Source organism: Chelmon rostratus, chromosome 13 (genome assembly GCF_017976325.1).
Source record: "Chelmon rostratus isolate fCheRos1 chromosome 13, fCheRos1.pri, whole genome shotgun sequence".
NCBI classification, from domain to species: Eukaryota; Metazoa; Chordata; class Actinopteri; order Chaetodontiformes; family Chaetodontidae; genus Chelmon; species Chelmon rostratus.
This window is the reverse complement of record NC_055670.1, coordinates 18,312,236-18,337,708: the sequence shown is the minus strand read 5'-3', so window position 1 is coordinate 18,337,708 and position 25,473 is coordinate 18,312,236. Positions and strand designations below refer to the sequence as shown.

At 42.5% G+C, this 25,473-nt stretch overlaps 1 protein-coding gene across 1 annotated transcript in view; it reads left to right on the top strand.

The window, feature by feature from the left end:
- Positions 1 to 1,646: 1,646 nt before the first annotated feature.
- Positions 1,647 to 25,473, top strand: part of dars1 (aspartyl-tRNA synthetase 1) — a 29,383-nt gene continuing 5,556 nt past the window's right edge. Inside the window, exons 1-11 of the mRNA XM_041950938.1 lie at positions 1,647 to 1,770; positions 4,558 to 4,660; positions 7,346 to 7,375; positions 7,716 to 7,773; positions 9,436 to 9,528; positions 10,732 to 10,834; positions 15,858 to 15,960; positions 17,121 to 17,201; positions 19,447 to 19,506; positions 22,620 to 22,731; positions 24,382 to 24,516. Of these exons, the coding sequence (XP_041806872.1) occupies positions 1,748 to 1,770; positions 4,558 to 4,660; positions 7,346 to 7,375; positions 7,716 to 7,773; positions 9,436 to 9,528; positions 10,732 to 10,834; positions 15,858 to 15,960; positions 17,121 to 17,201; positions 19,447 to 19,506; positions 22,620 to 22,731; positions 24,382 to 24,516 (901 nt within the window). The 5' untranslated portion in view covers positions 1,647 to 1,747. The remainder of the gene's footprint in view (positions 1,771 to 4,557; positions 4,661 to 7,345; positions 7,376 to 7,715; positions 7,774 to 9,435; positions 9,529 to 10,731; positions 10,835 to 15,857; positions 15,961 to 17,120; positions 17,202 to 19,446; positions 19,507 to 22,619; positions 22,732 to 24,381; positions 24,517 to 25,473) is intronic.

Here is a 25,473-nt window from a genome sequence, read left to right as displayed (position 1 = left end):
ATCATGAAAAAGGGTCCACACCACATGACAGTTCCTGAGATTTCAGCAGATTTCATGTCATTTGTTCCATGAATTATTTGGCTCCTGTGGATGTATTTTATACCATTTTATAAATATTTTATCACCATAACAAAACATGAATGGACAATGCTTTTAGCCAAATTGTCCAGTTGAGTGCACAAAAAGTACTCATGGCCCCCGTGGGAACTAACCCTCGGGTGCAAGAAGGTGCCCTTTCATTAATAATTAAAGCTTTTGTTCCCTCTGTGTTATGAGAAAACAGTCACACGGCTCAACAATATACATATACTGCCACTTCTGTAATATCAGCATCAAGAAGTGTTTATTTTCCATAGACCATAGATTTCACAATATGTTAATAGTCTCATGATGCTGTGGCTATCGTCTCTTGCAAAACATCAACACCATCTTCCTGTGCAGTGTGGCAAAAATGCAGCCTTTCTCATAGCTAACATATCAGTTAAAACAAACTCATGTATTTATGTTGCAGTGGTGAAGAGTGTCTTGTTTGCTTTGTGGGTTAAAGGCCAAAGCTGTTGAAATGCACAGGAAATAGTTTTTACTAGCTATTCATCACCAGCGTGCATCCAAGTTTTAAACTGCAACCTTAGACCATTCTGCAGCCTGCAACGGGGCCTAATTTGATTTATTTTGTCGAGATGTACTGTCACTCATGAGTGACAGTATGAATACCAGAGAGTGCAGAGATTATTTTTAAGGATAATTGCAAACTAAGAATGAAAGGATCACAAATAGCACAGGTTCCTTTTGGGCAGTGACCTGCTCCGCTAATGGTTGCATTGTTTTGGTTGGAAAGTGAGCAGCAGGAAGGCTGTTTCCTGCACCAGGAGCTCCTGTGGTCAACAGCCTGAGAAAAGCTTTGATGACCCCCCACTGTATTCAAACCGACATCACTCACTGCATGGCCATTCCTGCAAAGGTCACTGGATACCTGGACGCACTCGACCAAAGGCGTGAAAGTAATTTCATGGAGTGTCACTTTTAGTGTTCATATGAATGCGTTAAAAAGCCCACACATGGTGGTCATGTTGTAGCACTAGTGTTGTTGTAGGTGTTCATTTACTTACTTCAAGTATTACATCTTGTATACACCCAGTGATGTTGTAAAATATTTTAAAGTAGGGTTTAGCTTTTAAGATTCCCAGTTTTTGGCATGTATCTAAACACACAATACTGTACCTTACATTCCTACAACTCCATACATTGCCACAGGTGCAAACGAGTCTAGATGATTTATTTTCAATTATTATCATTTATTCCAGTTTTACGCTATTATTCAGTTAACTTGCATTATGTACTTGTGCATTTTTTCATGTTGTTAGGAAACTCCCTTATAAAAATAACCTACTTATTTCCACTTATTTAAATAAGCAATTATTCAAAATTAATTGCTTATTTGCATAATATGAGCCAATGTCGTAGCAGTATGTATCATTTTGATCAAATAAACACTGGGTTTCATTTTTTTCCCGCACTTAGTTGTTTACATAATTTTGTCTACCCCGTGCGCAGAACAAAAGAAGTCAGTCGGAACTACATTTCAGCCATTCGTTTCTTGCCGGAACCAAAAGCATCCGGTATTTTGTGCTCCGTCAAAACAGGTCCTTCCTGTGCACGTACATGCAGTGAACAGCTGATGTGGTTCTTCTCTCTGACAGACAGCCGTGAAACATTTTGTTCTCATTCACCGAGAATATAGCTCGACATGACAAAAGAGGAAGTCCAGGGGTAAGAATGGAGTGAAAGTCGTGCATCTCATAACTCACGTCTCACAGCATCGTACAGAAGTTAAAGCTTTAACTAGCATGTGCTAGCAGAGTGCGGATAGCAACTAGCTAGCATTACTTAGACATGCAGCAGATTGCATCATCTGGCAGTTTAAGTAAAAACATTATAAAGTTCTAGCCATGAGAACAAAATATTTAAATAGCATCAATATAAAGCAGAATAATGGCCCATATCCTGGCTCACTAATCTCAAACTTAAATCGGGATTTGTGCTCCTTGTACTACAAATTACGTTGAAGAGTCGCTCTTTTTATGATGGCCTCACTGAAGTCAGTACTGGAATGTGGACCAAATGCTGCCAAATGCTGCTACGTGTATTTGCATAGATAAAGAAATTGAAATCGGGCTCCTTGTGATTTAAATAACGTCGCGAGTCTTGAGTCCACACATTTGCCTTTTCACTACGCGCAACACAGTGTTTCACGTTTACTTTTATAGAGCCAGTTTGCAAATCCCAAACTGTCAGGTCTTGTTCATCCACTGCTGTGTGCCCGTCAGTTACGCCTCTGGGCCACAGTGTTGATGAGTTACAGACAGGAAGGAATGTTTGGAGTCAATTAGGTGACTTTAGCTTATTGAGCACACTGGGTAGCCCAAAAATATGACTCCTGTATGATGAAATCCAATGCAATACACAAGCCCTGCAGTAAATGTTTATTTGTCATTTTAAGTTCTATGTGCGGTTTTGGTTAAGATTACTACTGTTGTTTACCTCAGTTTGTTGTTTGTCAAGTTGTTTCTAATTTTTTGTCCCCCACATTTAGCCACAAATTTAACACTTAAAACTTTTTTGTTTTACAAATGTAAGATTGCTGCATCTGATTGAGATTCAGTGTAAAGAGCTTCCAGTTGTCCTGGTGTACTTTGGATGACTAAGCCTCATATAAGCACTGATAACATATTTATGTATGACAGCTCTATCCGTTTATTGTCCCTGTTGTGAATATACCTGTTCGACCTGTTTCATTATGACATCTGTTATTCAGTAAAGGCAGATTGCTGACACGATGTTTTATGTTTAACTTTGCGACTGTAGTGGTTCGTTTGCTATTAATTAAATTTGTAGTCTCATGAATGAACAACCGCAAAGTTTGCTTGTGTGCTGATCTGACAGCAGATTGTAGGGGTGTGAGGGCAGCTGTTCCAGACAGTCAAACTGATGTCACATGCCTGAGGGCGACAAAGATTGCTGATCCAGTTTAACAAAATTTAGCTGGTTGGTGCAACAATAAACCAGCCCGAGTAGATCTTTTTTAATCTACTTCATGCTCCGTCTCGGTTGAATTCAGGGTCACAGAAGTATAAAAAGCAGTATAGCACAAGGTATCAGTCGGCTGCTTATACTGTATAGATGTTTGCTTTTTCTCCTATAGATGTTGAGGTTACACTCTTACAAAACTGTAATGGAGCAAAACTCTTACTAAAAATATGATTATTTTCACAGGCTTGGAATATCTAAATGTGTATTTATGTTACATTTTCAGATGCATTCTCATGGGGCGATTTCAATTCGCAGGTTGTTGGAACAGTTTGAGCTTTAAATTTGGCAGTAGGGGAAGTATAAAACCTGATCTGAAGCCCTCCCTTGGAAGACAAGGATATTATCTGTTGTGGTTTTTTTGTCTTCTGTTTCGGCTTCATTGCTATTTAGAGCTGGCCTTTGGTCCTTGTTATTTCCTGTGACTGAATAGGAGCAGCTCCCATGTTGCCCATGGGCTTCCTTCAGGTCTAGACACCTGGTCACTGAGAAAACCAAACAGCGCTCACTCGTTCACCTGCAATCTTAGCATGCTTTTATGACAGTGAATGAAAGTCTGATTTGGTAAAGTCCAAAGTTCAGGCTGTTTATAATAAGTCTGTGACCCCCTGCTTTATCCCATCTTAATCTTTTACAGCCCGTTGTCTTTGACCTAAAGTATTGGCACATCACTTTCTCAGTAAGTCACAGACACTAATGTTGCACTGATGTAGGTCACCACTTGAGCTTTTATGTTGTTTTCATTGTCAGAGGCAGTATTTTTTAAATTGACAAATTATTAAAGCAGAGTTCTTGATATTAAAATCAAATACAAAATATGAGCTTGTTCTCTTATGTCCAACCATTTCACTACCACCTGTTTGTGACTTTTATCTGAGTTTTGAAGTCGTTTTAACTTTAACATTTCTGTTAATTTCTGCTAGCCTTTATGTTGCATTGTGGCCTAATTGTTGTTACATAAGAGAGTAGTCTTGTATTTAGTCTACTGTCCTGTTGCTGCTCTTAAACAAACTTTACTTTGTAGGCAAATGTCACCCTCTTATCAGCACTGTCATTGTGTTGTGCTGTTTAGTGTGGCAGTAGCATTTAGCAAATAAAGACACCTTTACTTTCAGATAAGACCAAATGTTATCATAATCAGATAATCTGTATTCTTCACCAATTCTATGATGGATTATAAAGTGCTGCTGAGACTTCTGTCTTCTTTAAGCCATCGTGTTTATCTGGCTATTCTTACTTTCTGACATCTCTGCTTTCTGCCACTCTCCAACTCCCATCACTCCATTCACACGGGCTGCTGCTGTTTGCAGTAACAATGGGATTAAAGGTTGTGCAGACTTAAAAGATGGAGGTGGCGAAGGCTCAGAATTAATTTTCCCAGGTGGTCAACAACTTCCTCATGGGATGCAGGAGAAATAGAAGGTGGAAGTTGACTTAAATGTTTATGTTGTGTGCCTCTTCCTGTTTCAGGGCGACGGAGGCGGAGCAGCAGGCTCAGTCAAAGAAAGGCCTGAAGAAACAGCAGAAGGAAGCGGAGAAAGCTGCAAAGAAGGCCGAGAAGCAGGCCAAGCTGGTCAGTGGTGCTTTTTTTTGTTTGTTTTTTTTTTTTTCTGGTTTGTTGTTTCACATCCGTCGCCCCCTCTTACAGCTGTTACTAAGGCTGTGACGTGCGCTTCTGCAGGGCATTGTGGGTCCAGGAGGGTTGGTTAGCCACAGGGGGGGCAAGAGAATCCATTGTTTAAGTATTCCTGTCATTTTGGCTTTGTTTATGTCCACCCAAACAAAGCGCTATTTTCCTCTACACTGAGTGCACGACGTGCTATGTAGTTGCATGAGTAGCATTTTAAGAGGGACATTAGAATATTTTGCACAGCGAGGGTCACACTCACTACAACGTTTGCAGAACTTCATGTGAACAGGTGTGTCAAACACTGTCTTATGAGCAATGTTTTGGTACACTGACCTTTATCAGGTCAATTTTACCCGATGTATAATGGTGTTAAAGGGATAGTCTGGATTATTTGAAGTGGGATTGTATTAGGGATTTATCAATAGTCAGTGTATTAGCTACAGTAGATGGTGTTTGCAACTTTGGAATATTTTCACTGCTTTATCTACCATCAGACAGTCCATTCTGACGGGAACTGATGCCTTTAATACTCTCCTAAACCATGGTCCAACCAGACACCTTTGACAAAAACGTTAATTTTATCTCTCAGACCACGGGAGTTGCTGTTATACTGCTGCCTCGATTGGTTAGTTTGTTTGTGTTATTATGTGAATTTGGTATTGTAAAGGGTTTGTTCAGATTCCCCAAAGTCACACAATAACACACAAACTAACTAATCTCATCAGAAAGGGCTGTCTGGCAGAAAGGTAAAGTGGTGAAAGTGTTCTGATTAATAGCATATACTTCAAATGATAGTCATTTTTAGGTGGGTCTTTTTTGGAAGTAAAAGTAGTTGTTGCTGCTGCCCCTTGTCTACAGCAGTAACTGTAACGCCCACACAGGAAGTGATGAGTAACAGAAGAAGGTCAAAGTATCAGAGTTAGTTCACATTAGCTTGGTGTTTAATGTCGATTGGTTACTCAGTTTCATTGTATAAGGTCAGTATCAGGATTGGTGCTTCCATAAATTCTTCCTTGGGCAAAATCTGCAGGGTATAAATGAGAAAATCTGTATCCCCTGTAAGAAAACATGACGGATCCCCATATTCTTGTATTATTGCTCTTTAGAGAGCGTAACATTAAGCCATTCATTGCAGCATACTTGCGCAGTTTCTCCACCACCTCATTCAAATGCGCCAGACGTGGGGGCGGAGGCTTTATACTGTTCAGTTGACAGACTTCCGGGAAGGCTGCACTCATGTATCCTCGTTCATGGCTCCTCCAAGATCCCTCCTCGCACCTCGTTCCTCGGAGCAGAAATAAGAGCTTTGGGATGGCCGGCAAGATGGCCTGCAATTAAGAGAATTGAGATGTACCCAGTGACTCCGGCTGTCACCGTCCTGGCACTGCCTGACTCCATCAAACTCCTGGCTAATCTAAAAATGGGCAAAGAGGTGGGGCTGAGGTGGGCCAGTTGAAGCCTGGTTGCTGAAACCTACTGCTAGCTGTCACACAAAGAGGCCGCACCCTTAATTATGCATAACTTTTTGAGCGAGTTATATAAAAATTCATCCCCCGTTCAGTTGTCAGAAACGTGAACTTTAACTATAAAGACCAAAACTTTTTTTTTTTTTTTTGGTACCAGGCTGTGAACAACTTTATGTCTGCTGTAAAGTTCGGAATTTTAATATGGAGGTCTATGGGGATTGACTCGCTTTTGGAGCCAGCCTCAGGTGGCCATTCAAGCAGCTTTTGGCCTTATGTGTTAGCTTCATTTATCAGCCCCGGAGGTTGCAGCTTAGTCATGATTCAAGTGGCTTTTATAGGTGAAAGCATCAAAAGTTTTTCCAACTGGTTCTATCTAGTCAGCAAGTTTCATGGAAGAAACAGGTGTGTCATTGTTTAATGCGCCATTCACTGCTGCCTACATGAGTGTGGCGTAGTAAGCATTGCCAAGGGGAAGACCTGAAAACTGAGTCGAATGTTTATTGAGTGAGCCTTAGCAGTGTTATTTGCCATTTGCACTTTTTGTGCTGACGCTTACCACTTCAGAGGCTCCGGCGTGGGTCGGTTGCTTCATGGCTATAGCAGGTCTATATTCAGTTGATCATGAGCCACAATATCATCCATCATGTGACTGGATTATCATATCGAGGATGGGCGATTCCAATTCACTCCGCCGCCACCAGCCATTTCCACACACCAATATATATTTGCATAGAAAATGGAGTTGTGACTTTGCCAAGGCTCGATCTCATCGCGCCGTGGGAGTCATTTGCCTAGAAGTCAGTGCAGAGATAAAGAATCTGTCCACTTACGCTGTTCCTATTACAAAGCAATATCTCCTGCTGCCATTATTCATTGTCTATGATGTGTTAGAGCAATGTGTGGAAGAGCTGTGCATTCCAGGGATCTGAGGCTTGGCTCCAGGACTGAGCTATGATTTATTAATTTTATTCAAATCCCCGATCACATAAGATGAAAACACAATTTACATGACCGTTGTAGCAAAACATTTCAAGTTGTTGAAGTTGTTTGTTTGTTTTTGAACCTTTTTTTTACATTTGAATTAAATAGATAGTCCTCTTGTTGTTATTTCCTGGCTATTTGCAGTGCCCTTTAAAACCCCCGTCGCCTCTTTGTGTTTCAGGCTGCCGAACAACAAAGCACAGAAGAAGATGTAAGTATCCCCTGCAGATCACACCCTCATCCCCCAGTCCCCTTCCTTTCTCTCTGACTTTGATTCTACCTCTGCTTTCACACCTTTGCAACAGTTTGTATGCAGATACCTGCACACTGAACTGAACTGTCCTCCTAAAACCATGATAAGCGTCATTATCTGTTCTGTCTGTCTGTTATCTCAGATGTTGTAGACAGACTGACGCTTCCGACGTCCAAATGGTAGAGTTGCCTTTGAGGACAACAGAGTGGATGTGCATGCTCTAAAAGCAGTGTGTTGTGTCATTTAGCTGTTTGATGAAAGGAGCGACTGCTAAGATGTCATGCTTTTACTTTTTCAGGACTTTGCCAAGGACCGGTACGGTGTGTCGGCTATGGTCCAGTCCCAACAAAAACTGGGTCAGTATTAAAGCTGTTTTCCCCACTAATCAGCCAACCGAACGCCCTCTCAAAAAAAGAAAAACAACAGTGAGATAATAAAGGTTAAAGCTTTGTAATGAAACGAATTACAAAGGGACAAAACCATTGCTTTGCCTTGATGTGACTGTAAGTGTAATGATGATATAGCGCCATTTCTCTGTCACATGTGGTGATATTTGGTGTCTTAAGAGTAGTAAAGTAGTTTAACTTGGTAGAATTAACATTTTGGCCTGCCCCTGTCTCAGTTCTTCACATTGCACTGATCGCTCTCTTAAGATGTTTTTAAAGTCTATTTCATAATGTGCCTGCTGTCCACGCCGCCGCTCTCTTTTCCAAACATGTGTCTGCACAGTGGCAGCATAGCGAAAGAAAGATATGCACTCCAGAAGAATGTATTCATTGTCACAAAGTGTGAAAATTCAGAGGAAGATGGTACAGTACACACAGTGAAGACTTCCTTTGGTTTGAACAAACACTTTTTTTAATAGTGTCTCCAAGTACCAGCGTTGAGTGTTTTTCTCTTTTTTTTTCTCTCTTATCCGTTTGCTGTGTAATTCTCAGTTTCCTCTCAATCTGTTACCTTCACTTCTTAACAGAAATGAAGGTTTCCCTCAGAAAATAACGTCTCATTTTTATGTACTGGGCTCTCTCTTACTTAGGCTAGTAGTTCATTTAAGCGCATATCAGACAGGTGGCTGGCCTGCATTCCTTCCTTCATCTAGTGTTAAACATAGACAAGTTATTGATATGCAAATGTATCAGCCCAGGGTTTGGGACCCCGGTTGAGGGAGGATATTTTGGTATAAAGGGTTAAACTGCACATTTCACCTGAACATCCACTCTCGCGGTGAGGAAATTAGCATGAGGAAAAAAAATCTGGAGAACGTGCAGCAACTCTCAAATTATATGTTTTGATACAAGATGACATCCTGATCCAGAACTTCTCAGATTACCTTAGTCTGGCTGTCAGAACGTTACAGGCGACACGATTGCAAATGATAAACATCCCTCAAAATGCTCTCGGTGTCTTCTCTCATCACGATTGCAGCAGCGATAATTGCAGTAACTAATAGCGTGTGATGACTCCCGGATGAGCGAGACAGCGGGCGGACCCGTCGAGGTCGTCCATCTGTCTGGATGCTCTTTCGGCTCCAGTGGCAGCAAACAAAGTGGGGCCTCCCTCACCTGCATGCCAAGCCCAGCCATTGGGACGGGGTGGGGGGGGTTGGAGGGTGAGGGCTTTCATGTGGGTTGATGCAGAGTTCTCAGCCAAAAGGGCGGCTGTTTTTTCTCCAGTGTAGCCTCGGTGTCTGCTCCTTGTGCTCGCTGATAATGAGGAGAAAACATGCCTCTGAGTGACACAGGTGAAACTGGAGTCAATTTGTCATATAGCCCACAGAGAATGGGCGAGTTAGACAGCTTTTGAGCAGGCCTCCTAGTGTGTCTTATTTATTAGGCACGTCTGTAATTTGAGCATTTTATTGTGTGTATGCCTGCACACGCACATGCATGCTCATTCGCAGTTTGTTCTGCCCTTGGGAGTGTGCGGGGGGGAGTAGGAGAGGTGTGAGAGGTGGGGAAAAAGGCATTAAAGTCCTTTGAAGTAATACATTTTTCTGTGTTTGTGTGTGCGTGAGCCAGACAGGGCCTTGGTGCGGGTCCAAGACCTGAATCCTGAGAAAGCTGACCAGCTGATCTGGCTGCGTGCCCGAGTCCACACCAGCAGAGCCAAAGGTGAGATCACCCCCCACATCTTTGTTCACCTTTTTCACCTCAGAGCGACTTACTTTTGTGCGAAAGACACAAACAGCCAAGATTAGATGACCCCCGTGCTAATCCTCGGTCTACTATAGTGAAATGTCTAAAACTTCTGCCCCTGGGCCAGCTCTCCACACCACTCCCTTCTCTTCAAGACCAAACCAAAGCAATGTCGGATGCCTTTGACTTGCTTTTAGATTGACCTGGATGACTGACATCACTCTCTGCAGGGCTGATCAACACTGAAGTTCAGAAACAAACAAAAAGAAACAGGAAGCTTTTATTATGAAAGTACACACCCAAAATGTACACTCGTATAAACTGGCTTTCTCCCATTTGCTACAATAAATTCCTCTGTGGGATTGTGCAGACACGTACAGAGCCGTTTTTTTCCACTCATTCAATGCTAGCGGAGTTCGGCAACCTGAGGGTGTTTTTGATATCATTGTCAGACTAGCATGTCCCTGCCAACTGGAGGCTCAGATAACCATTTGTTGGAGGCAGCCATGAAGTTTCTCTATTTGAATACAATGAACCTACTCAGCTCTGCCAGGTTATGACATCTCTTTGTAAAACATCAAGTCTTTTCGCTGCTTTGTGATCACAAATCAACTCAGGTCTGGATGATTTATTTTTTTAGCCATTTCCTCTCGAGATAACTTCCAGAGTCAAGAGTTGCTTCCCCTCCACTCATGTCTTCATTCTCTCCGGCCGCTGTAAGGATGTCCGTGTGAGCAGAATAACATCCTGATTTGCTGTGGGATGAGGTGCATCTGTTGGTGGGATTTTGGCATCGCCACTATCCCCACCGCCCACCCCCCCTTTCTCACAGGCAACACACATCAAAGTGCCTGGGTGGTCCAAAGATCTACTGCCCTGGGTTTTTGTTGGCTAACTTGTTTACACTCTTCCAAGGTGTGTGTGTTTGTTAGGAAGGTAGCAATCACCCTATCTCCACACAGTGCTCTTCAAAGAGAAGGCTACGTTCACAGATGTTTGACACTTTACCTGTAGATGACAGGGAAGATCTTTACAGCTGAGTCACACGAAGACTGCTGACTGATCCCACGTACACTGCTTCAGAAAGTGCCCGACTTTTTAATGTGACAAGCCCGTTAAGCTCGCATAAAGGAGATCTTAACAGCCCGGCACTATCTATTGTTGTTGTTTGGTTTTCAGGGAAGCAGTGCTTCTTGGTCCTGCGTCAACAGCAGTTCAACGTGCAGGCTCTGGTCGCAGTGGGAGATCGTGCCAGCAAGCAGATGGTCAAGTTTGCCGCAAAGTGAGTACCGAGACGGCTCTTCCTGTCAGAGAGGGCGCAAACAATGGTGGGAAAATCCTGGGCCCTAATAGTCCGCCGATCCATTTTCACACATTCTGAGTGAGGCGGAGGGTGGAGGAATCAATCATTTTTCACTCAACAACAAAAGCTGGCTGTTAACGGGGTGGGATACAGCAGCGTTTTAATGGAGCAGTTCCTGTCGAGATGGCAGATACAGCAACTTGGATGAGAGGAGGAAGAAATACTTTAGAGCCAAGCATCATTAGTCATGTTAGCAGCCAAATTGTAGCCCACTGCTGGTAGTCTGTGAATGAACACAGCTATCAGCGGATATGCACATTATTAGAAGGGCTAAAGAGGGTGGGCTGATAATAATGCCACTTTAGGCTGACATTTGATGTTCACAAGGGGGCTTTTATGTGAAACAATTCTAAATTTGGACTGTAAACCCACATAAAAAAACATTTAGGATATAATTCATGTGATTTTCTAAAACACACAATGCATTAAGCAGGTGATTGGCTGCATCTCTTTTCCAGTACAGCCATTGTTTGATGAATTCAGTGTGTTTGTAAATGGGGAAGACCTAATTATCATGTATTGCTTAAATGGCACCTCCTTAGATATTGCTAAATTAGGCAAAGGGCAACACCCACAACTGTAATCTGCCAGACTAAGATGGCAGTTATGACATTGTATAATAAAGAACTTAAGCAATACAGAGATTGCAGCTGTGTTTGAAATAAGCCTCCCAGTAAGTAGCAGCTATCATCGCCTTACAGCCACGCAGAAAGCTGCGGTTAAAACTGAAGACAGAACAAGCGTAGGCCGTTTCATCCTCTTAGAGAATCTTACAAAACAGCTGAAAGAAATCAGTTTGGTTAAAACTATTAACTAAACAGCACTGTGCTACAGCGTCTATAGCGAACAACTAAGTATTTCTGTAATTTATGTAGTAACATTCAGTACAACCAGACTTATTTAAAAACGTGAATGTAGTGGCTTAGTCCTACATTTTAGCTGCTGCTGGCTGCAAATTGGGCTGAATTCTTCCAATGTGTACTTGGAAAAATTCAGTCTTCGCCAGCACTTCACTACATCATAATGTGTTTGTTTTTATTCTTTATAAGTGTCCATATCCCATCTGTCAACTCCAATAAGTTTTCCACACAAAGTTAAAACACATGCATCCATGTTGTCCAAGCACGATGTTGCCAAAACACAGTCAGGAACTGTTTGCTTCTTTACCATTATCAACACCTGTGAGTGCTGGCGTGGACATCCATTTCCTGCGGCCAGCCTCGGCCTTTACCGCACACCCCCTCGTGCTCTGATGAACACTACAGCTAAGCACAAGTCAAATACAGAACTCCTGCAGTGAAAGACTTAATGAAAGTAAATAATGAATGATGGAGTTCATGTGCACACCTGCCAGAGTTATATGCAAACAAGTCAGAGCTACTAAATGTTTGAACGCCCAAATGTGCATAAATTACCATTTTACAGTCATTAATTACACTCATGTTTCATAAGCGAGACCCAAGGAGCCTCTTGGCAGTGTGTTGCAGTATGTTGAGAATTACAGGAAACTAAAGCCACACAAACAAGTACATTTTGCTAATGAGGGCGAGCTCGCCGCTGCTCAGACCCGAGTTTTAACCCCTCCTGAACACAATGACCCCAACTTTATTAGTGTCAAAACACCCTGACCGCGCCGCAGTTCCTCTCAGTCACTCAGCTGACCTGCTCCCAGCCGTCATTGAGATTCAGCTTCAGTGTCTGTTATGGGGCTGTGTAGCAAAGGACCAGTGATTTCTAACTGCCTGTTGTCTAATATTGTAGAAAAGTTTGCTGTATGTCACAGGATATTAGTTTAGGACATCACTTACATTTCAGTATATTTTTGTAACTGTCAGATGGTTCTGCAATGTTGTGGTCGGGCAGTTGTCGTTGTGCAACACGTTGCAATCTAACGGAGCAAGTGAAAGTGATGACATGGTTGCTAAGACAACATGGTCCTACATCAAAACTGAAAAATAACAAAGTCTCGCTGCAGCATAACAGCAATTTACCAAGACGGTTTGTGAGCATTGCTGTTGTGTGTTTCTTATATTTAAATCTTTAAGATTTTCCCGTTGCTTCCTGCTCCATGTCTAGTTTCACACACTTTGGTATGATGATTGACAGGCTGAGTAAGACCCTGGATTACTAGTAAATCCTCTCATAATCATGCCGAGGGCAGTGATGACATTGCAGGGGAAGTCTCCTTTGACATATTGTATGTCCATGTTATCCTCCTCTCACTCACACTTCTTAATGAAGTGATCTTCAAGCTCTGCAGCTTTTACTCAAGCACCTTTGGAGTGCTGAGTGGAGAGCAGAAGTGAACTCTTGCTTCTGATTGTTGTGTGCTGTGAGGTTTGTAGGTTGAATTCAATACTTTATCACCTGATTCAGTCAGAATGTCTCAAAGAATCACTGATTTGGATGACACATGTTTGGAATAGTCATAGCATGCCCTGTGGTGTGTGAGAGACCCTCACTTGGCAGGAATAGGAGGAGCTCTTCTGCAGCATGTAAGATCAGCTGTAGTTTTTGGGTTTTTTTTTTCATGGACTTTTTGAAATATCTGTCACTGAGATTTCTGGCTTTACTCCAACAGAATGGAGGTGAATGCAAGTTCATAGCAGCAGCTCACTCAACAGCAGCATCTCTTTTCATGAACGGGGTCCCCCTGACAGTGGGTGAAACACAGTAGAGGAGTCCTGCATGAGACGGGGAAACCATCATGTTTGCCTGCGGGACAAAGTCTTGCAGGATGAGTGAGATCTCAGGTCCCGAGGGCAATGTTTTGCACTGGGACAGGATCTGTGAAAGAGTCCTCTTCTTCTAGGGTCTTTCTTTCTTTTATCTTTTTGTTTTAGCAGCTGAAGTCATGGCTATATGTGTCTTTCATGGCCAGAGCACGAGTTCAGCATTGTTAGTTCTGTCTTAAATCATCTCAGTTTTATACCAGCACATACAAATACATTTGAAGTAACAACAGATTTAGTATAGTAATCCGACGGTAATTCACTTAATTATATGTTAAGTACAGGAGGGTTGAGCTATATGACAATGCGGTTATGAGGTGTGGTGATGCACCTCTAAGTTGGTTTGCCAACCACCGCTGTGACAAGAAAGTAACAAGAAAACATGAAGATGAAGAAGAAGAAGAAGAGTGTGATTGTAAATACGTAGACTGTAGTTTATTATGACAGTGTGTTGTCAACTTTTTCAAATGAAAACTGAGTAAATCCTACAGAAAAGTTAAATCTGTTCGAAACTCGAAAAGACACTTGAAGTTATTGTTCACATTTTGAACCTTAAAGCTTCCATTTTGAAGTTTTACTGTCTCATGTGAGGCAGTTGTTTTTGTTCGTATGGAATTTCTAAGCAAAAGAATATATGTTACTCATATGTATGGTTATTGTAGAGCATTTCTTAATTGATTTTACAAAACAGTGCTGTATCACAATATGTATACTGTTACTGTGGTCTAAAATTACATATGCTGTACAGCACGGCATAGTGACAAAAGTGTCTCATTCCCAACGTCTTGACATATAAACACCAAGAACAAACTTAGATTTCACACTGAATCTGTGTCCCCAGAACAGAGTCTCTCTCCCTTTTTCTATTCAAGTCACATTTTTCATCTCCATGTGATACCTTCAGTTACTCAGTCCATTTCCCTCAGCTGTTTGTGTTGTCACCAGCCTGCGGGCCATGCAGCGGAGGTTATTAATTCAGGGATTTATTTATCTAACTGATCTCCAACCGGAAGGGAAGGACTATGGCGGCAGCTGTTGTGGGGCTGAAGGGACGGCAGTACCCCAGTGTTCAGTCCCTCATTACTGCTTTTTAATGAGGGGGAGTGAAGGATTACAGCAGGTTTCCCCATCTGGTCACGCATTGCATGACAGTCAGCGTTGTTCCTCGTGTCTTTGACGATGCTCTGGGTTTCAGTGGGGAACCTTTGCACGGAGATGCTGCTTTGTCTTGAAAACCTATAGCAACAAAATTAAAAACGGTTTCCCCTCTCACGCTGTAGTTTACTTTCACTTGAGTGCATAATAGGGGAATTCTTCCCCCTGCTCTCAATATCTAACTTTTTTTTGTAGTAGAACTGGGTACTTCCCACGAGCTCGTGAAATGAGATGAGCTGCAACACCTTTTCTCTGAACTCGACAATCAACAAATCATCCCTCACTAACTCGCCTGCTTCTGTTTATTCATTTCTCCTCCTTTGTGGCTGTTTTAAAATTATTAAGGGAATTTGAACCACGTGACTACACACATTACTGCAATGTACCGCTTCATCTGCCTTGAAATTAGCTGGTGCTGGTTTTATACTGCACACTCCATTTGATCGGCAGTGGGGTCAAGTAGATTAAAGTCAAGTGGCCTTTATACGTCTGGATGTGACAGTAATGTGGTGACAGGAATCATTTTAGAGTCCAAAGTGAGTAAAATTATGGTGTAATGCTTTCTTTTTTTGTGCTTTTCCTTAGCAGACAGCCAAATTTTTCTAAAATACAATGTGTGGAAACATTTTCTACCCTGCTACAATGTGTTGATATGAACCTAATGAAAGTAGACGCATGTTTGTTGAGCAGGGAAACGGGGGAAAGCGGTTTTGTTATGAAAACAACAAGCTTTTGTGGTATCTGTGCTTGCCCCTGCCCCCCCTCCCAGTTAGCAAATGTCATAGAGGCAGTTGTATTTTTTGGGTTGTGTGGTAATTTGAAAAAAGCAAAAAAAAAGTTTCTTATTGTCACCCCACCACCCAGCTCAAAATCGCTCACCCATGCCCCACACTACCCCCTCCACATCACGCCATGAAAAATGAAAACGCCTATCTGCAAGCACCAGTCACAGTTTAATGGAAATATTGTTCTCAAGTAGTTAGCCTCCCACACAGATGAGTTTGTTTTCTAAGTGCGATGTGTTTACACTCCACCCCTTCAACTGTCTCCACCAGCATCACCAAGGAAAGCATCGTAGACGTGGAGGCGTTGGTGAGGAAAGTGGAGCAGAAGATTGAGAGCTGTTCCCAGCAGGACGTGGAGCTCCACATCGAGAGGGTGGGCATGCTTTTCACTGCAGTCATCAAACACACACGCCAAGTTCTTAACACACAGGAATGTAAACACACATAGGCACATATTGAAAAGCAAACACACAAATATGTGCATTATATAAGTGTATGTGCCCAGAAGAGAGATCATCCATGATTCATATCAGTCAAGCAGGTGAGAACACATCTCTTCACACAGGAACTGCACAGGTGTCATGCAAGTATGTAAACACCCACACACGGTACTGCACTCATCACTGACCTCTTCATTTCAGCTCTTCTCTCAGCACAGTACTTGATCATTTCTAACTAATGACTCCAAAACATCATGTGTGTTTATGTTGCAATCGGTACAGTTTAACTTAAAGCAGGTACAAGGGCCTTTTATTGTGTGTTGAGTTTGGCGGCCCCTGTGGACAGAACCGGTAGTGTTTCCAAAGATCTTGATCTGCTAGCGTGTGTTTTGGAAGGGAGCAACTTATTTTAAATGGTATTTAAAACACAGCTGTTTGCAGGATGCATAGCAATGAGGTAACACATCTGTTTGCGGCTGTGTGAGATTAATAACTGTAAAATGACGATGATCAAGCAAAGTAAACTTTGTTTGAGTGCCATTTATACACCTAGGTTACACGTTAGCCCCTCATGTAATAGATTTGGTTGCTCTGTAATTGTAATTTTATTGAGAAAGCTGCAATTGTCTCCTGTTGAATGATCGGCCAACGTTGACTCGCTCCATCACTGCTGCATAACCAGTTAAAAACTCCTTGTAGTACTATTAATGTATTGAATGCAGGAAATAGCAACAAAATATAACAGCAAGCGCACACGCTCCAGTATAATGCAGCCCAATGCTACACCACAGCCTCCCTGACAGTCTCTAAAAAAAAAAAAAGAAAAACCCCAACATAAATATGATACAAGATGCACAGAGTTGTATGTATCCACCACCTACATATGTTTGTTAGCAGCACGGAAGCCTCCTGGTTTTAACACGTAGTCACTCCGCCATAGATGAGGTTTTAACAGATGAAGCTGTCACTTTCTTTCACTTCTTAAGTCTGTATGTGTTCTCCAGGTACTTTGTGTTGTCTGAACATCTAATAGAAACGTTGGTGGTTTGTCACCCTCTGAATTTTAATGCTCTTTTTTTGTTTCCCCTCTCAGATTTTTGTCATCAGCCAGGCGGAGCCTCGTCTCCCCCTGCAGTTGGAGGATGCTGTCAGGCCTGATGGAGAAGGGGAAGAGGTGAGGATGAATGTAGAGATGGATGAGAGGACATGGAAGGCATATGTCACCCAGGACCCTCACCACTGACACAGCAGTGCTATTTCCTCCCACTAATGTGAAGTACTGGCTGACACCCAAAGACTGATCTTATCCAGTCTTTTCAGCGAAGCAATGCTCTGCAGTTCACACTGATTTAATGACATCTTAGTGGCATTAGGTGGGTGATTTAAGGCCCTCTTAAGGATTCACAATGTGTTTTGGCTGAAAAAGAGAAAATCCAACCAGGGGAGTGGGAATAGCATGAACATGTGTGTGGTACTTTCTTAAGAAAAGAGTCAGCATGTAATGCCAGCTCAGTCTCAGCCTGTAGACTGCAGACTCTGCTCCAGACTCTGCTTTAATGTGAACAATTCTGACATCAACTTTCCAGTGTGAGAAACAGGAAGTGCCTGTCAGTGTGTGTGTATAAGAGTCCACTGTCTAAGACTCACGATGTACATGGATGGGCTTTGTCCCATTATGCAATGGCAACAACATGATAAACAACCAAGCCTTAATTAATCTGTATACTCTGTATTAAAAGCTAAATTGTAGCGCGTCCATGCGTGAACTAACGCCGTCCGTCACAGAGTGAGAGCGTCAGAAAGGAGAATAGAGATTTGTGTTTTTGGTAGACATGAGATTTGGGTTATTACACCACTCACATTGATTAACATCACATTCAGAGAGTCGTGTCACCTTGTTTCACTCAGCCATCTCCGTGCAAACTGTGATTTCATCACAAGGCGTTTAGAAGAGCCCCGAGCCAGGGTTTAGGGAGCCTTCTGAATTCCAATTAAGGAGATTTGTGCATCGATGCTGAGTCATTTCAGAGAATCATGATTCATTATTTCTACAACATGTTTTTTCATGGTTATTGGACTTTGAGGTTTCTGTTTTGTGGTGTCAGTCGATGGCTGAAGCGACCTCAGTTACAGGTGTGATAGGTTGGTGATTCTATTCAACACAGATTGTTGTTGTGTTTTCTTTCGAATTCAGCTTTGTAATTTTGGAACCAGGATGTAATTTCAGAAAAACGTTTGCCCATTAAATAACTACAGATGTGTGCAAATTGCTCCCGCAGTGTTGTGTCAGACATGGTGACAACACCAGCACTTAACAGCTGAAGCTGCCAGTGGAAATGCTGCGTTGGGTGTTCCTGCAGCACTTTATGAAGCTGACATGCTGTGGACATTCCATCAAGCTGTCAGCGTTTCTTTGGGAAACTGAAGTGTCGCTGTAATTTCGTCTTGACCAACATCTGAAATGTGTCGTGGCTCCTGTTGACTGACGGGCTGACATGCAGTGGATGACTTGCCACACCTCAACAACTGTGGATCCACTGTATCCAATATCAAATGTCATATTAACGTATTTTTATATATGTATCATGAGCAAATTAATGTAGAGGCCCGCCACACCAGAGACAGCAGAGTGCCCGTCTGTGTTTGTCCAGTAAGCCAATCCCTGCAGCTGCAGCAGAACCATCCCAGGTGTTTTCTGCTGGGATTTAACATGTCAGTCACACACTTGTAGCAGCACCTGCTCTCCCGCGAGACACAGGCCTTAACAGCCCCGTCTATCAGACTGTCTGCCCGTCTAACCTTTTGTCCCTCTGTGTGGGGCTGTTTAGAGCAGGATGTGGCAACACAGGCTATTAGCTCAAACCCCAGCGCGTCCTCTGAGGAAGCCTGACATCGATGACCCTGGAAGCCGCGGTTCCTCCCGTGATGAAACATTTATTCTTTCATTTGTTTTTTTTTTATTTTTTGATTTTCTCCTTTACTGCCCTGTTACCCCACATTGCAGATTCTTTTGTTGCAGTTGACCCTGTAATGGTTGCTGCAAGGAACAAACCATCCGTGGTTTCTTTTTTTTTTTTTCCTTGCTGGTGTTTAAGCTATATGAGTGTGGTAGTTGTGCAGTGCTCAGTGTTTTTGGTTTCATTAGGAAAAATACTGGATCAGTTATTGTTTTGCAGGCTTGTCTTCATTTGTAGAGCTGCCAGTAGCTGATAGCCTATGTGAACTATACTATACAAAGAGTAGTATTGCATGTTTCCTTATATTTTCTTCCTTGTGAGGTTTGAAAAGCCTCTTAAACAGCATTTACACATCAGTGGCCACAAACACTCCTGTGTAAAGAACAGAGCGGGTTACAGCGTTGAATATTTCATAGTCAGAAGGGTTTGGGCGACGTGATAATGTTTTTTGTTTGCCCTCAGGAAAGCCGAGCCACAGTCAACCAGGACACCAGGCTGGACAACAGGGTGATTGATCTCAGGGTAAGTTGCTGCCAGAGGAGAAGAAAAACAAGTGAAAAAACACTGTGTACGTGACAAAGCCTGCAGACTCTTTGTCTTGATGTCTCTAATCTTGCAAGTGACATGTTCACATTTGAGGCTTGTGTAGTTGTCTGGCACTATGGAAAAAGCTGTTAGATGTTTGAGCCCACACCTGTTTAAATTAGCCTTTTGCGGGCTAATTATCAGCCATTAACATTAAAATAGTTAATTTTATTAACCCTTTTTAAATGAACAAATTCCATACTAAGAATAAATTAAGCTCTTAAATATTATCTTGTAATATAGGAAACTGTAACTGAACTGGAAACTGAAATGTTTTTGTCACATTAAAGAGAAAGCCGACGACCTTTAAGCTACTGAAAGTATTCTGAAATGCAGCGCAAACCACTGCACGTCTAAAATGAAAAAGACGTAGTCTGTGATTTAGAGGGCTGATGCTGTGAATCTTTTGCAGTGTGGGAGATGTGCTAAACCTGTGCGAGCAGCAGCAGAGGCCGAGCCGCAAAGTGTCTCATTGTTTTGATCTGTGCCTCCCACGTGTATGGTGCAGCAGGCAGGAAGGCACCAACACCACAGCACGGAGCCACGTAGCTCACAAGCCTCACAATAACACCTGCTTCTGTAACACTGTGCACTTTAGGCTCATGGCAAGGGTCTGTCATCAGTTTTGCACTTTACAGCCCAGTGAAGCTATAAAGTGGTTCCCACCCTGGCAGACAGACGCTCCAAAAGGGAACCATAAACCACTTCCAATAATAATTTAGTTCCTATGGAACTCCCCTTGCAACTTGACCATCCTGAAACATGAGGTGCTTTGCACTAAAACACAGTGGAAAAGTTCACTTGTATTCGTTTTAATTAAGTGTGCATGAGACAGCTGGACTCGCAGGTAGCCAACCATCCGGACATCCTCCTGACCATTTAGTTGGTGTTGAGTTGAAACAAATCCCAAAACAGTAGAGCTGCCTTTACCTCAGCTTTATAGACATGTAAGAAACTGCATGTGAGCGTTGCTCCAAGCTCAAGCATTCAATCATTTTCATTATTGGTTAATCTCTCTCTCTTTATAAGAGAGTTGAGCCCAGAATCTAAAGATATTCAGATTATAGTCAAATAAGACCAGAACAAAACCTTAATAAATCCTCACTTTTCAGAAGCTGGGATGAGAGGATTTTTGCCATTTTACCAGAAAGTCAATACTTAAACAAATAAATAATTATTAAAATGGTTGCTTATTGATTCAACTCTAGATATTTTGTTGTGCTTGGCTTATTCTTGCTGCACGAGGAGAATTTTGATACAGGTTTTAAGTTCTCCCGTAACGCCACCATATGACCTGCACCGCCAACTACCGTTGTTAAGCTTTGCACGTTCCCAACCTGGGGGTCCCGACCCCCACTAAGGGTCACCAGAGCTTCACAGGGGGTCACAAGGGTTTCTTGATTTTAAGTGTTAGAAAGTTTTTAAAAATTATACAAGTAGGGCTGTATCTCAGCATTGCATTCATTTCTGTGAAGAAACTAAATTAAAATGTTTGGATTATTTAAGATATAAAGTTAAAAGAAACTCTCCAAGGGTATCACTCTCTGCTAAACAGCCTCGTCCTGCGTTAGAAAAGCACACAGGTAAAACAAACGAAGAGCTAATAGAGCAAAGGCCAAGTGTCAGGGAGAAGAAAACACTAAAAAATTGTAATAAGTCTGATTGTTCAAAGTAAAAAGAACACATAATACAGAGAATTGTATGTGAAGTTCCTAAAAATATCAGGATATCATCTGTGATCCAATACTCACAGGAAATAATCTGCTCAAAATTCATCCAAATTGCTCTTTTTACACAAACTTGAATAATTAGTGTGTTCACTATCAGGGTTAATTGTACAGCTTATCAGTTGTTCTCTACTGTTATTGTTATGCATTGATTATAATATCAAATGTACATAAAATCACTTAGACAGGAGTCGTCAGTGCTCTGTGCTAGAAAAGGGTCCCTTTGGAAAACACTGATTTAAAGAAATATCAGCTCCCTGGTTTGCTAAAAAGAAGAATGAAGGTGAGCTCAGGAGTGAACTTTTGAAACCCGACCCACCACAGTCGGGTCCCCCCCCACCCCCCCCACACACTGTAAGGTCACCATCAGAGGAAGCGCTACCAACTCACCCACCTTCACACCGACTCACTGCTGTAAACAGGAGGTGCTTTCTAATTTTTGAATGTGGTCCTGACTGGCTTTCGGTTGGTTTTCCCAGGTTTAACTGGGGGCACAGCCCAACACGTAACACATGACACAGACGAGTCATAAGAGTTCTGTGGTTTTCATGGTTAATTTGGTTCACTGCTTTTTAAAGATCTTTTGGTCGAAGCAGGAAAATTTTACGTTTTTCTCCACTTCCTCTTTTTGCAAATATTCAGATCGGGACTGACGGAAAAGTTTCAGCCTGATAGCCCTGCAGCACGGTCTGCAGATTAATGAACTTGCCAGTGTTTAGACATTATCCGTTTCCATCCTGCCACTGTTAGTCAGACGAGGCCTGGTCAGGACTGGACAGGCACTCGAGATGGAAAAAAAGGAGAAATTAAACCTTTTAATTAACTCAGAGCTGTGCATCCTGAATTGAAAGGGCCAGGTTCTGTCCTCATGAACATGTATTATGATAACTGGAGTTGAAAGCCAGTAAAGCTCAATTGTAGAAATCTTGTGGTCATTTGAGATGAGTCAGGCAACAGAGCCCGTCAAAGAGAAGAGAACACTCCCTAAAATCGACTAACTGTTGCAGTTTTGGGGGGTTTTGGGGCTTAGGGTTTTGCAGTAATCTCCTGATTTAGTTTTGCTCCCCGCCTTGGTTTCAGTATTTACATTTATAATGACAGGTTTGAAGTTCCTGAGGCTGTCGCTGGGTTTGAATGCACGTCCTGCCCTTGCCAGCCTTCGCTTTCATGTCGGGAGGAGTTGCATGAGCAGAAATTGGCAGTCTTGTTTTCACACATCTGTTATGATTGTGTAATAAATCCAGTGAATCACGCTAAGTGTGATAATGCCTCTCTGCGTGTGGATGTGTGTGTGGCTGTGTGTGTGCGTGTGCTCTCTCAAAGACGACCACCAGCCAGGCCATCTTTCGCCTGCAGTCGGGAGTGTGCCACCTCTTCAGGGACACCCTCGCCAAAAAGGGCTTTGTGGAGATCCAGACCCCTAAAATCATATCAGGTACAAACACACTCTCTGTCACGCTGATCCTGCCCCAAGGGGCAACTAAGACTAACATGCATTGATTCATTTTTGATTCGATGTTTCAGTGGAGGCACTGTTTCCATGTCAACACCCACAGGTGTCCTGTGAGTCATCGTGCAACAGTTGTACGGTTGACTTCCTGCATGTGCTGTCCATTTTTTTTTTTTTTATCTCAACTGCAATTCAAATCAAGAACCAAAGTTCAGTTGAAGCTCAGAAAAAAACAGTTTCAGTGAGTAAGAGAGAGTTTCTCCGCTCAAGCACGGTCATGCACATCTTCAGTGTGTTCGAGCAAACAACGGACGAGAACATGTCGGGTCTAAAACAATAAAACTCTGTCTATCAGGACTTTAATCCAGGCCAGCGGGGATTTTCATACATCGACCAACTCTCACATCAGCTCCTCTGCTCCCACATTTCCGCACAACGTCTTTCTAATTTGACAGGGGAGGCCTCCCTTAAGCTTGCTCCCAAAAGGCCTTGTCCCACTTTACTGAAAGAAGGCAAGACTCGGAAAAAAAAATGTAAGACTCCAGACAGAAATCTTCTCACTGACATTCAGAAGACAGTTATTTTGAGCTTTTCTCTCTCACCCTGCTATCTTTTTCTTAACATCAGGTGGGAGAGATGACTTTCTATTCTATATGTACACTACTAACCTTGTGAGAAACCTTTCCACTCCCCAGCTGAAATTGCCTTGAGAAAAAGCTCGGTAAGGTGTTTCGAGTGATATATAATGATAGCTGTACATTCGATGATATAAAAACCATCAATTTACAGTCATTTCAAGTCAAACTAGATGACTAAAGATTCTCAGTTTTTCTTACAACAAAGTACATTGTCTTGTATGCCTACCTCCAGTTCCCATCCACCCACCCCCCTCAGATTTGATCCGTGGCGAAACCTGTGACACTCTCACTTCCTCTTTTCTTCAAGAGCCAATGATATCGGCTTAGCCTGGCACAAGCTAAATTCAAAACTGCCGCTCTTTTATTTTGGCGGCAACAGTCAACCAACACTGTGTGCTTTCTGCAAAAACCGCATCTTCCTGCCTGCCAACACCCATAACATATACAGTGAACAGTTTGTGCCGCGTGAACCCCCACCCTGCTTTTGACGGCATGTGAATGTCAGATAATGTTCTCTGACGTCTGTGTCAAATAGGGAACCACAGATGTGTTATGTAAGTCTGGCCTCTCTCATTGAATTCTGAGGCCTACGTTTGGTTTGTTTTGGAAAAACATGCCAGGCAACTGTCGTTTCTTATTAGAACAATGCTAAAAATCTATTACCTTTATTGACTTTTGTCAGCATTCTCAGTCTGTGGCACAGCTTCTGTTGGCCTGAAGCTGTCAGAGAAATATTGTCCAAAAAGAGAGCTATTACTGTAAGCTGGTTAGAGTTCCAGCTGAAACATCTACTGAACACGCTATATATATATATATATATATATCATCATTAGGTGTTTGTGCAGTGAGAAACCTCAATTTTCTACAAAGTGGTCCCTGACTCAGGTGTATTTTTATCAAAAACTGTACAAGCCCTCGCAGTTACTTGGCATTTTGTGTGGTGGGGCATTAGCAAACCCCATTTTCAATCTAAAAATGTGTCTTTGTCCACTTCCAGCTGCCAGTGAAGGTGGAGCAAATGTCTTCACTGTGTCTTACTTTAAAACCAGCGCCTACCTGGCCCAGTCTCCCCAGCTCTACAAGCAGATGTGCATCTGTGCTGACTTTGACAAGGTCTTCTGTGTGGGTCCAGGTAAGACTGCCTCCCATCTGTCCCATTGCCCCCCCTTTTCACTCGACAGTAGAGACAGTAGACCCTGTTAACTGAGATGACAGTTTTAAAATGGCTCCAAATGCATTTAGATTGTTAAACTTTAACAGACCCCCCTCTGTTGCTTTCACTGTGGCGAGAGCTGCTGTAGAGCTCAGTGTGTTAGTGACACAATGGGACCTGTAAAAGGCTTTATGGTGCTGTACTCAGTTAAGAGAACCTACAGCCCTTTAGGCAAGCAAACACTGCCACCATCTGACTGAATGCATACAGCACGTAACAAAACAGCATACAAACCGTCCTTTTTAATTTGCTGCTTGCATCCGAGTTTAAGGTGATGCACGATTCTCCGCCAAGATGAAATAAAGCATTTGGGAGAGGTGTGCACATTCAGTATTCCGCTGACCGGACCGAGGTCTTTGTTTGCTTCTCTGCAGCTCCACCAGAGAAATCAAAGGGCTTAAGGTCATCGCTGCTTCTAAAGCAACAATGTATTCACCGCTGTTGCCTTAGTTACGGCCGTGCCAATTCAGCAAGTAAGGAGAATCAACTCTCCTCAAAATCCCAGTGGCCAGAAGCACTGTGGTTAAATCTTCCCTCCACGGCTATGGTGAAATCAACCGGAGGTCCAGGGAGCAAACGCCTGGTAACAGGCTGGCGCTCAGCACACAAGATGAGGGCTCATGTTAGTCATGTGTGGAGCTGTTTTTTTTTTTTTTTTCTAGGTCTTATCAGTTAATGTATGCAGCGGTCAGATGCATGAGGCTCTGCAGGTTCTAGCCTCAGCCTGCGTGTGCATACAGAAGTAGAAATATGCATACACAGATTTAAAAAGCCATACGTATGCATGGTTGAGTTTTCTAAATCTCTATCATTGTAAAATTGGGTGCGTGTACACGTGCCTGATTTCCACACCATTCATCCATATGTGAATGTGAA